Source organism: Oryzias latipes, chromosome 17 (assembly GCF_053564925.1).
Source record: "Oryzias latipes strain Hd-rR chromosome 17, Olatipes_Hd-rR_3.1".
Classification (NCBI taxonomy): Eukaryota; Metazoa; Chordata; class Actinopteri; order Beloniformes; family Adrianichthyidae; genus Oryzias; species Oryzias latipes.
The window spans coordinates 27,649,758-27,662,786 of NC_136253.1; the positions used below are offsets into that span (position 1 = coordinate 27,649,758).

The window sequence follows — 13,029 nt, forward strand, 5'->3', positions numbered from 1 at the left end:
TTAAAGTGACACATGATGCTTACATTTTGCAGTCCAGTTTAGTCCATAATGATTTTATTTTATTTATTACTCCATTAGAAAAAACAAGGCATCCATTACATTAACAAAAAATAAAATAAATAAATATATATGTAAAACACATACATTAAACTAGGCTGTTTTTTTCATGTACAAATTTAATGAGCAATACAATGAAATAAAAGAAAACAGCTGAGATAATGTTACATAAATACACCATCTGTTTGTTCCAGGTGCTATTTGTAGGGTCCATAGGGTTCTTTTTTCTCTTACCAGAGAGTTTCTTTATCATCCACAAGGCAATATTTTTAGTCACAAGTTCTCCCTTGGGGAAAATCACCTACCTAAATTCAAGAAGACAAATGTTCTATCCACAACAATGACTGAAATGAAACCAACCAACCAGATATTTATCTTTAATGACTCAAACTCTGGAACAGTTCGACAGAAAAGAGTTGAAGGTGCACACCATAAAATTAAATTTAGTTTTTGCATAAGTAATAATTAAAAATAATTATTAACAGGTAGAATCATAAAACAGTCAGTTCATGTTAAAGATGCGATGAGCAACATCATTGTGAACAGTTTTTACTTCATTCCGAACTGAAATTATCATTCAGAGTGACACTATATCTTTAATGCACCTGGCTCAAAATATAAACATATCATCTTAATATTTTCTCAGTTTTTTGCACACAGTTTAAAAATAAAATAACACAGATTTTTGTTATGCTATGATAACTCGGACACCTAACAGTTTTGCTGTGGTCAAACCCTGCCATAAACTAAGGAGGTGCTTCAAGATTAGAAATTCCTCAAGAAGTTTCCTTTTTATGCACAGTTTCCATCATTTTTTTTTAAATGTCCTAATAACACAGTAACTTGCTGCAGCGTGTTTGTGATTCTGCACCTTCTTGCACAATTTTTTGGAGTGGAAGAAGTTTTACCTCAAGGTAACAACTTTGAAGATTGTATTTACTCATGTGGCTGGCTGCTTTAGCTGTTGCTTTGCATGCTTTGTCTTTTTGCAATAATGTACCATGAGGGCCAAGCAGAGCATATTTTGCATTCACATTTACACAGTCATAAATCATCCAAGCAACCCTGTGCAAGCAATACACTCATGTGAAAAAGGAGCATCCACTGTCAATTGTGAGACTTTTGATGACATTATTTAAAAACTGCTGGAACTTACCAAGTGATGGAAAAAAGTCAGTATAGGACGACATGTACAACTGGCTGAAAAAATTTAACCAAACAGTGAATGGAAACAAAGTAAACTTCTACTTTTGAAACACTTATTGAAAGTAAATACTCATTAGTTTTCTATCAGTTTTTGAAATTGCTGTTTTTAAAGAGCTCTGTTGATTTTTGTTTGGCATTTGATCTGCAAACTTCTGTATTTTAGTCCAACAAACTCTAAAATGTTTTCTTCCATGATCATAAAAACATTTTATCTCATGACTACTAGATGGTGATGATTACATTCATTTGAATTCCATTAACAGTATCTGGGTGATACTTACCCAGTTTCTTACAAAGCAAGAAGAAAAGATGTCTTTGATTTTACACTTATTTTGTGTTTAATCTAACTTTATGTCAAACAAATTAGTTTCAATTTTGTTTCAGTTTGATGATGTTTATTAATACTTGAACATAGGAAAATATTTATGCATAATTTAAATGACGTTCAAGGACTCAAAAACAATGGAATTGAGAGAGGATGAATCTTTTTCACACAAGACTGGATGCGACAATGGCTGTGAAAAGCGATTCTCGTTGCTTTTTTTTAGCATAGCTTGCTTGGATCTTTCTCTAATGGTGGAAGTCCTTTTTACTGTGTGGACGGTTGCCCAGTAAATGATCCACTTCAGAGGCAATGCCTGTTGTAATCTTTGGAATTACCTGAAATACAAAAAACAATGAAGGTCCATTATCACTGTCACAAAGCTTTTCCACGGGATATCAAATTAGATCATAACTAAAACAATAAATACCTGAATGGCTCCCAAGTTTTCTGTTAGTTGGACCGGATTGGAGGAACCGATGAGCACCGAACTTACCCCCTCGTTCCTCAGACACCAAGCTGCAGGGGAAAGACATAAATCGTATCCTTAGGGAGCCTAACAATAATTACGCTAATATAAGAACAATAATTGCTATACAGTTACATTTATTTTGTTATGCGTTCTTTACCTATGGCAAGCTGGGGTAAAGTACACCCAAGCTTCTCTGCAATGTGAGTCAGTTCTTTTAGCTTTGCCTGCTGTTTCCTCCCATCTTCACTCATTATCTTCTCCCTTAACCACTGGTATGGCTAAAGGATCATTAAAAAGAAAAGCATCAATGCCTCAAGTGCCTTAAAATCAACAAAAAACACATTAGTTAATCATTAATGGTCATTTCAAAAATAAAACTACAAACAAAAGATCGCTCATCCACCTTCATTGCAGCTCTGGAGGACTCTGGGATGCCGTTTTCATACTTTCCAGTGATAATTCCACAGGCCAAAGGGGACCAAGAGACAACACCCACACCTGTAACACCACAATAATTACTAAGAAACAAGAAATGAAAATCTAAATCGATTTTTTAGGGGAGATCTTTACAGCAAATATATTTTACCTTACCTATTTTGTGATAGAGCTCTGGAAGCTGAGTTTCCACTTTCTCCCTCTGGAAGAAATTATACTCAGCCTGCTCGCACACAGGTGGAATCAGATTAAACTGTCGGGCCACTGAATATGCTTCCTAATTACAGGGGAAAAGAAAGAAAAAAAAAACAAGAAAAGTGGAGCGCAATAGAGAGATAAGGAAACATTCAAAAGGTGACCTATATCGTTAATGACTTTTATCCTTTTTGAACTCTGCAAATGTGGTGCCATCTTCCTCTGTGACTCATTTCAAATTAATTTAAATGGACCTCACGTAACACTAGATTTTTTAAAAATCTTTATGACATATTTTGCAATCAGTTACCATGATCTCCATGGCAGACCAGCGAGACGTTCCCCAGTACATGGCCATCCCCTGATTGATCACATGCGTCATTGCTCTCACTATCTCTGCAAAAGGGAAACAAGAACAAATGAGAGCACAGTCATTAACTGAACAGTGGGTGGTGCCAAACTGCAACTTGAAAGAACAGAAAAGATTGAAGTGCTGCAGTTAAATTTACATAATTCCTAAATGTCCTAAAATTGTCACTAAGAAAAAATGTTAGCTTCTTGTGAAACTGGTATTAGCAAATATTATTTGCTGGGGTCAGACTACTTAATGTGAGTAAAAAGCTGCAGGGCTGAAGTGAATGTTGTCACCTATTGCAGAAGTGAAATGAAATATTCAACCGGCCCTAAAAGAATGTTGCAGTGCAGCAAATCACAGCAAACCACAGCACCTTTGGACATTTCTTAAGTCTATGTTAGAAGATGCAGTGGAACTGATGAAATACAGAAGAAGTGAAACAATATTTCACAAAAACTTGTTTTCAAAGTTACTTATAAAGTGAGTTTTCAAGGACATCTCTACAAAGACAAGAACATCCAGCTACTGTTCAGCATGGCTGTCTGTCCCATGCTGTTTCACCCAAAGAAAACAACATGGTTATAATGTAATTATAATGAAACATCTGCCACAACACCACATTGCAAACTTGGATGTAATACAGCAAAAACAGCAGCAATGTGATTTAAAAACTGATTATTTTCATCGGTTCTCTCTTTGGATCTGAAACGTAACGCAGTGAGAGATAATGATGGTGTGTGGGTGACGGGAAGGTAGAGGAGCAACAGTGCATCCGCTCCGAAAATCCATGTGTGGCAGATGGGATTTGAAGGGATGTAAGAGCTGAAAGGAAAACACATGAATCAAGTAAGAACCTTAGGCAAACATAGTTCTTGAGAGTTCGTGGAAAGATGAATAATGTTAACATGAAGCTACTTTTCACAGGGCCATGTGAGTCATCCGCACTAACAGTAGACGCCACACTGAGTAGGGAATTCAGGTAAGAAATGCAGTAAATACACCAAACTCACTAAAAAAACAATCAACAAAAGTAGATTTGTATGCAGATTTAGCCTAAAAGCAAGATCATCCTAATTATTTAATCATATTATAAATGAGTATAGTAAAACTGCAGTTAATTCCTCACAAAGAAACAAAGCATTATCTGGTTTTAAAAGCTTCCAGCAGGAATAAAAGATTTTGAAATGGAGTCGATTTGCAAATTAAACAAAATCCTCTCATCCTCTCATTTGTATTCAGTTTGCAGACACTGGCTTGGCTGGTAGCCAGGATCTGGCTGTCCAAGAGCCCTCTAGCAGTGGCAGCATGCCTCTCAGGCTGGAACATTTGGTCAACTCGAGCCAGCAGGTATGACAGTGCTCCTTCAGAACTAGGCAGTGATGTGGGTGTTAGAGAAAATTCAATACATTTTGTCTTGGCACATGCATTGAATGCTGTCTGGCTTTTTTTATTTTTTATTTGCTGGGTGATATCACACGACTCTGTCAAGGTCATGTGGGCTAAGTGAGAATGAGGGTTATCAAGAAACTTCTGTGGGGAGTCATTAAAACATTTGGTCTTTGCTGCTTTTTCTACACTCAGCCTATTTTGTAATTGCCATATTCAGTCATTTATTAGATTAAACTTTTTTCACATATTTCTTTCGAAAAAACAGGCTTTGAATGACTGGATTGCAGCATCTTTTAGACATTTAGACAGCTTGATTTGACACAGCAATTATAAGAATGAAGTTACGTTGAATAAAGTATTTTTCCTGAAGGCACCTCCACATAATATTCGCTGTAATGAGTATTTTAAAATGGCACTATTTAATAAGAAGTTGAATGAAATGCCAGTTTGTGGAAAAGCTCTATGCTGAGCCATCTTCTGTAATTGACAGTTCCAACAGTAAAAAGCAAAAGAAGAAAAAGGAGCCGGGAAGTAGGACACAATATTCTTATGACACGTGGGTCATATTCCCTCTGTTTGAAAAATTATAGGTTTAAAAAATAAAAGAAAATTAAGTACGTAAACAGCTTGTGTCGAGAAGAGGGCTGAGGCGGAGGAGGATTACGATTACAGAGACGGAAGCTGTGATGATAACAAAGGTAGACTCTGCTGCCATGACATCACTTTTCGGTCCCCAAAGGGACATGGCTCGTCTCACACAAAGTCGGAATTCGTTTAAGTCACAGAAACAAACACAAATGCATACAGATGCACTTGTTAGTTTGCATTACGTTTTCCTTCTAACACGCGGGGAGTTTAAATCCTTTGTTACACATTTTACTGATGATGTTAAAGCAGTTTAGGTTTCAGGCACTTGATGCAAGTGCATGATTCATTACATCTAGCGTGTGCACAAAAAAATCCTGCATTCTGCTCTTGTGAAGTGAGATACAGGCCAAGAGAAAGCGTTGTAGTGTGGATTTATGAGGATCTGTTGTTTTACTTTAAACATTTATACATTTAATTGTTAATTTCTCATCACAGAGTAGCATTCAAGTGTTTGGATACAGTTTTGTGGCTCTGAGTAACTGAAACAATGAAAGAATGATGATAAACATTAAAAAAGGCAATGAGAAAATATTTTGTAAATGCTTAATAGTTAGGGATACATATCCTTTCATGCTTATGCTAAGAGGAGTGCTGCTTTGTGGAGGTGCTTGCTCCTCATTTATTACGACAGGGATGTGAATTATTGTACTAAAGGCACTGTTATTGGTAAAAAATACATGAGGTTCATTTAGCTGATCATTTAAAAATCAGAAGTGTTATGATTCACTCTCAAACAGCAGGAAAGTTTTGTTTTTTCTTATCAACTCTCGTGTATTATTTTCAAGGCCAGATTTGATAACATACCCAAAGAAATGGCCCGCCACTCACAATTCTTTCTATGTGACGGTAAAGAAAACACCATCACATATAACAAATGTGATTATAGTGATTGTTGCTTGTCTGACCTTCAAACTTTGGTTTGCCTCCCAATTTAATGAATAAAAGCAGCTTGTTCCAGATTAAACCTTTTGAAGTACGCTTTTTTTTTTAAAGCTAAAACTATAACATTTCTTTAAATGAAACAGATTGTTTTATTTGTCATTTTTAGTGTTTTTGAAACCCTAAAGCCAAAATTTTTACATCAATTTGAACAACTTTTACACCTTTCAGTGTGCCTTTTTTTGTACTTCTTAGGCTAGGGGTCTGAGCCTCCGGAGCCACATGTGGCCCTTTTCCCCCCTGCTTTGACTCTGGCTAAACAAAAGGAAATAGCAGTAATTCTAAAAAGTAAGGGCTACTTATTTAGTATTGCTTTAATTTAAATTAGTCGTCAATAGGAATTTAAGGTGCTTCCATAGTAGTAAAACAAACTGTTTACATTTTTTTACTCCACTGCTGACATTACGCTGTGTGAACAACCATTGAAGGCACAGATTTCTAATACTGAGCAAAACTTTGGTAAAATGTCGGAATTTCTGTTAGCTTTGTTTATAATTGTAAAAAATGTTGAAAGCACACATTTTTTGCTGCTAAACAATATTTATTTGCTGCCCCAAGGGAAGTTTCAGAATATATATGTATTTGCATGCTTTGTAAATATTACTGCAGCATCATAAACCAAATAAATTCCGATTATACTCAGGTTAACAGCACTAGTAAGTAAGGAAAAAGATGAAAGCACCCCGAGGAAGACTTCAATTGTTTAAAAGTTGTCAGTGCAGTACATTTGCAGCAGCAGGACGATCCTTTGTTGCACCTAGGGTGTCTTATTTTAAAAGGAATTCAAATGACCCTTTGTGAAAAGTAAAATACAATTTTGTACTATATAATACATTTCAGGGTTTCTTTTGAAAAACAACATTTCATTTATATGTGGCATAAAAGTAGCAGCAACCTAAATACTAAGCAGAGTACCGGTAGTAGAATTATTTTAAAGGAGGAGTAGGGCTTTGCAGTTCCTGTAGGGTTTTTGGTTAGAGAGAAATCGGCCCAACTGGGACTTTAGGTATTGAAGGTTGCAGAGTCCTGTCTCAGGCTAAAACCCTGCAACGCCAGAAAACTGGAATGATAATAAAATAGCTGAAACAAAATTCCCTGCTACTTTCCATCTCCTTTGAGTTGTCAGTGAAAAGCTTTTTCTGGCTAATCTACTCCAAAATATATCAAAGTAACTGACAAAAAATTGTGACAAGCGTTTGGTACCACATCAAGCGATGAACATTTTATGCGTCTTAGCAATTTTTTTGGGCTGCACATCTAGCTTATTTGTTGATGTTGCTTTTGTTATCCGGTCAGAATGTGTCAGTGCAATTACAACTTGCAACAGTTCACTTGCTGAGTGATATTATTTGCAGGATTGATGGAGAAAGCTGCAGGTGTTACCTGTCAATCATGAGGAATTAGGATGACTGCAAGGCTCCTGGAATTATAAATATGACAGACTGGCCTCACACACTTTGCTGGTCCTCAGGGGAGAACATGATGGGGGCAGGGGATGAGGAGAGAATAGGAGAATAAAATTAGGGATGTTATCCTTTATAATACTTTTGGATGGGGGTTTGTTTGTGTGAAAAGAAAAAAGGATCAAAGTATCATCCCAGACCAAAAGGAAAATAATTGAGGAAGTCTCTGCAGAGGCTGAAAAGCAGTTTTTGATGACGTATGGGAAAGGCTGCACAGGAGCGCTGAAGGAGTCAGGCGCTCAGCAGGGCTTGTTTCTAGTGAGACCAGCCTAAAATACACCATTCTCTCCCACAGGAGCCAAATAATCCTGCTATGAAGAACAGAGAGGGCTGGGAGCGGGTGCAGCTAAGAAAGCCCACAGAAGTCCTCCCCCCAAGAGAGGAGAAAAATTGCTTGACAAAAATAGACGACAGAAGATAAGACAAGATTGTCGGATAACTTTTGCCCTGTTTATGCAGGAGGAAAAGAATTACTGGTGACCCCAAAGAGCCAGTCGAGTCAGTATGTGGCCCCTTCTCAGGTTACAGAACAACATGCATTGTTGCTGCCACAACTTCCCAACTGCCCCACCAGGAGGGCTGGTATGATTTCACTCACCTTCCATGGGAGTGTTGCTGTCTGTTCGATTGGCAAAAACCACATCCACATACTCGAGTTGCATCCTCTGAAGGGAACTCTTCAGTCCTAAATTAAGAGGAGAGTTGCTTCGTTAAAGATTTTCAATCATTGAAACACAAAAAACAACATTTAACAACTACAGAGAGTCTAAGTTTTGAAGTCGAATGAACACAATTTAGCTTTTAAAAAAAGAAATTATATTAACTACCAGGTCTCCTAATCCTGGTAAACCAAATTTCACAAAAACTAAGTGGCAGGAAATTTTTGTCGAAGAACTCATTAATTCCATTTAAGTGGAAAAATAGGTCAAAGAGATTCTGGCGAAGTTCAACCAACGGGCTTATAAACGTGGTAAAATGGCAGTGGACAACATCTGACTCAGAGCCTTCCAGCTGTATCTGACCTGCCACATTTTTTGATCCAGTTTGCTCTGCATGCTCATCCGAGTTGTCACATGAAGTCTGGTTCCTATTTATCGAGCCATAAAATTCTCTTTTTGCTACCCACTAAAGCTGAGAAAAGAAAAAAACACTTTAAATTTTGATAGGATCAAGGGGATCTGCCATGCGCAGGGCAAAGCTGGAAAATGAATTCATGTCATACTGTGAAAACTAAATCCTATAATAGTTATCAGGAGGAGGAAGTCTACATGTGTTCTTTGATTCTTGTGTTTGACAAAAACACCCCATCTTGTAAGGCTGTTATAGCCTCAACATCAACTACAAAAGAAATGTTCTTCCTTTAATTTTTTGAATGGTTATTGACTGAGCTACGCTGACATGACTCGTCAGACAAACAAGTAGACCTGCCACACAAGATGGTGTTAATGATGTCCCCCTGGACCAGATCAAGGCATGTTTGTTTACCTGGACAACTGCCCAACAATTTATATTACTAATTACTAATATTTTTTTTTCCTGATGAGCAAAATCACATCCAACAGATCAAAATAGAGCTACTATGACTCATATAGTCCTAACTGAATAGATAGAGTTTCATGCTCTTGTTAAAACACGGTTTCTGCATTTAAGTGTATTATTTTGAAATGCATGTCAGCTGAGTATTGTTTGGCAATTTTTACAATCAGGCAACAGTTAGGATATTGACTTTAAAGCCTGCTTTATTAGTTTACCTCATAGTTGTTAAACAAGAAGCAATATTTGTAATGATTACTGATAATATTTGTTTCTCATTGTTGCAGACTTTATTACATCTTCAACCATTGTCCAAACAGCAGGAACTGCATACTTGCAGGAGATTTGCTCCTATAAGTATTAAACTCTTTAGTAAGCTTTTTCCTTTTTGATCCGTCTTTTAGCTGAAAAAACAATATGATATTTTAAAAGTAAAAATCTTGATTAATACATAATGTTTCCTGGTATAGTAGTATTTGTTTTTAATTGAAAACAACGTTTTTTTAAGGCTGGTCTTAAAATAAACTATTTCAAGATTAATTTAAACTTAAGCAATACATAAAAAATATGTCAAAATTTGGGAATAAAAATGGGTACATTTGATTTTTTATTGGGTTTTCAGGAAACTTTATGGTACATTTTACAAAGATTGTTTTCACATATTAAATAAAAAATAAAGAAAATTGTGAAAATGATTGGTCCATGTCAAATGCACAAGTATTTAAAGTTCCAATCCAATCAGCTTTTGAGCTTTTTTAAAAACATTCCCGGTGGTCTTTTAGTTAGGATTATTCCATTTAAAGCCAAATCAAAACAATTGTGTCGTTTTTTAGGACATAGTTTCTTCAGAGCGCCGGTAGTTCATTAGAAATTCACCTGTAAGATGTGGGTGGGACTGCTGGCACAGAGCAACCCTGCCCCCCCTTCCCCTCCCTGTTGCATAGCGAACCTGAGCAGGGTGCTTGCAGTCCCCCAGCGTCTTTCCTAAGTCACAAATACTCTCCTTTTAAAACATTATTTCTTTGTTTTCCTCTGATTCACAATGGTTTGAATAAAGAAATACTCAGAAATGTCATTTTGAGCTTAATTTTCTAAATTTATGTCCTCCATCATCAGAAAAATGCCACAAGAACATGTTACCTACGTTATCTATCACCATAATGGGACTAACACATCTCTGTTTGCGATTCAATATATTTATACAGCATTTATACAGTACATATATGTGATTGTACACAAACTCTACACATACTGGTACTCAGATTTTGATAGTCTAATGTTTTGGAGCCCTTCCTTCCAAACAGAATTTAATGAACCAATTCCAACAGGAGAGAAGATGTCAGCTTCTCCATCCATGTATAATAGCTGTCAAGCATCACTTCAACCCATTCTTCCACTTTAGGCACTAACCCACTTTAGCCACCTTTGTACTGACATGACTCTCAAGATTTTACAGTCATTTTCAAGTCATCAACTCTTTTAAACTAACTTCATCTTTCCCAGAAGTCTCAAAGGGAGTTTTTTTTTTTCAGACTTTCTCTGTGGATTTTTTCCTCTCAGTTCAAAACTGATTGGTTTCAGTGAGGATCTCCATATGTTTATCTACTTTAATTGCACCACAAATAATAATATATAAATAATATATCCAATTGTTGAGGGAACTCAATCCAGTGCTGATTGTAACAGTTTGAATCTGTAGAGGACAAACTCACTCCTTGAATCTACAGAAGTAGATCAGCCTTCATTCAGTCACAAAAGAAACCAACTGAGAAGTCAAAACCCACTCAAGAGATTTTCAAAAAGAGGACAGCCGACTAATAGACATGGAAAAGTAACTGTGACTGTATGTCAGATTAGTGCCAGAAGCTTCCTCATCACCCACTAATCCCAGTTGAGAGTTACACGCTCCGCATTGCCGTTTAAACCACTTATACCCTCTCCTTTCACATGAACCTTTTCCACAATAAAGCTATTATTTTTAAGCATGCCAAGTCTCCTTTCCCCAACATTTTTGTGCAACTTTGTGTTTTTGTCCCCTTCCTTCTCTTCCAGATTTTTCTGGATTCTTTTCCTGTCTCTGGTTTGGAGGGGAATGTTACAGAGGCTGCAATGAATGCTAATGATGCTGGGGAGCTGAGTCACTGTAGGAGGTGCATTGCACTGTGGTGTGTTTGATACTGGCACTATTCAAGTTGATTATATTGGCACCTTTAAAAGTTTCGATGAAAAGTTTCGATGACCCACAAAATGGTGGGTCTGGTGTACCTCTGAGAAAAAAGGTTTTTCCAACGCAAAAAAGCAAGCAAACAAACAACAAAAAACAAAGAAAACTGATAAAGGCAGAGGAGAAACTGACATGTTACCTTCTATGATGTGTTTTCTGTTGAGGCCTCTCTCTGTCTCTGCTCTGCAAGAGCATAAGACACAAAAAATGGATTTCAAAGACGTTCAATCCAGAAAAGAAGCATTTTCATACAACATATATAACACTTTCAAAGAATGACACAGACCACTGCACATGTGAGGCAAGATTCTTAGTATAAATTACCTGCAGGCCACTTAAGAGAGGTCTACTGATTCAGTTATTGATCCGACCCTGCAGGGTTTCTCTGCAGAGGGTGCATTAAACCCCTGTTATGGATGTTAGTCCTGACCTCAAGTGATTTGAATCCACTCCCGTTTGAAATAAAAAGGGTAAAAACATGTTCAGCAAAGGCAAGTGGTAAAGCAAATGTTTGCTTTAACAAATAAATGCACATAAAAAAAATCAAGATAATACTAGTATATGTTATTATTTTTATGTTTTTGGAGTGAGGTAAACCTTCAATCCTAATCTGTTAGTTTGCATTTAATTCTAGTTTGAAAGTGGTGTATGCAGTTTAACTCACTTAAAAAATGAAGAAAAAAGATAAAAGTTAAAGTGAACCCCAAAAACTCTGGTTTCTTTTGGTTATTTTGGTTCCTTACTCTTTCTGTGTATCAGAAATGTCTAAAATCCCATACTATTCAGCTCCACATGCTCCTGTTTACTATACACTGTTGCTGCTAATGGGAAATGTTGCCATCGTGTAGCCTTGGAGTTGTTTTGCTGAAAACAGCTGATGGATTGTCCAAAAACCTCTTTTGAAGGAGTAGTGCGAGCTGTCCCTGCAGAGAAATTTCAGTCACATTCATCTTAAAATCGGTATTTTCTCCTTTTCATTGTGTTCTACTATTTTGCTCAGATAAAAGAGAACACCCATCTCCCATGACACACAAGGGATTACATATTTTCCCCATAAATTATTTCAAAATGGAACAGATTAAATTATTTTTTGACTGAAGTTTAACATCTATTTTGGGATCATGTCTACTAAGCAAAATCAGATTGAAAGCCCACCAGAGGAGGAATGTGTTTCTGCTGGTGGATGCTCTATTTCCCTCAGTCAGAGCCTAAAGACTTTTAGAAGAAGGTGGATGTGACTAATGCATACTGAACGCAGAATATTTCAGCATGACAGCAGAAGCAAATCTGACATTTAGCCGGAAGGCTAAAAACGGGTAACACTAAGGAAAAAGGAGACCGTGGTTACAGTGTCTTCAGTGTGTCTTTTTTGTGTTTTTGTGGCTTTCCCAAAATGCCTAATCCAATGTCATATTTCCTGATGCCGGAGGGAAAAGTTTTAGGTGTAGACAGGTGCAGTACAGCTAAAGATAGCCACATACATGCACATACACTTACTTTCCCCCCCAATAGAGCTTTGTGGTGATCACCAGACTGGATCTCCTGAGGGAAAACAGGAAGACATGTAAAAAATGGGACACAAATATTTCAGAGCCGGCATCAATTTGTGCACGAGTGTAACAATGTGTCAGAATCCAAACAGTGTGAGGATTAAGTGTGTGTGCAATGTTTGATGGTTAACCTGACATCCTGCAGTGAGAAGTGGCAGTCAAACCTTGTCTGTAACCTATCAAACATGAGGACTCACAGAGGTAGTCTTGTTTGTGAACTCTAACAAGACAGCTCCCTCAC

General features: G+C 37.0%; 1 protein-coding gene and 1 long non-coding RNA gene across 3 annotated transcripts in view; one reads left to right on the forward strand and one right to left on the reverse strand.

The window, feature by feature from the left end:
- Positions 1–32: 32 nt before the first annotated feature.
- The window catches only part of kcnab1b (potassium voltage-gated channel subfamily A regulatory beta subunit 1b), a 34,903-nt gene continuing 21,906 nt past the window's right edge, over positions 33–13,029 (reverse strand). For both annotated transcript variants that reach the window (XM_011486775.4, XM_078935066.1), the window contains 9 exons: positions 12,736–12,780; positions 11,378–11,421; positions 8,080–8,166; positions 2,998–3,083; positions 2,649–2,769; positions 2,461–2,555; positions 2,215–2,335; positions 2,016–2,104; positions 33–1,923 (listed from right to left, as the gene is read on the reverse strand). In XM_011486775.4, coding sequence (XP_011485077.1) covers positions 1,834–1,923; positions 2,016–2,104; positions 2,215–2,335; positions 2,461–2,555; positions 2,649–2,769; positions 2,998–3,083; positions 8,080–8,166; positions 11,378–11,421; positions 12,736–12,780 — 778 coding nt within the window. In that variant the 3' untranslated portion in view covers positions 33–1,833. The remainder of the gene's footprint in view (positions 1,924–2,015; positions 2,105–2,214; positions 2,336–2,460; positions 2,556–2,648; positions 2,770–2,997; positions 3,084–8,079; positions 8,167–11,377; positions 11,422–12,735; positions 12,781–13,029) is intronic.
- On the forward strand, positions 3,756–7,940 carry LOC144986820 (uncharacterized). The gene is made up of 4 exons (XR_013650665.1): positions 3,756–3,888; positions 3,967–4,021; positions 4,282–4,389; positions 7,777–7,940. It is a non-coding gene; the product is annotated as an uncharacterized LOC144986820 (long non-coding RNA).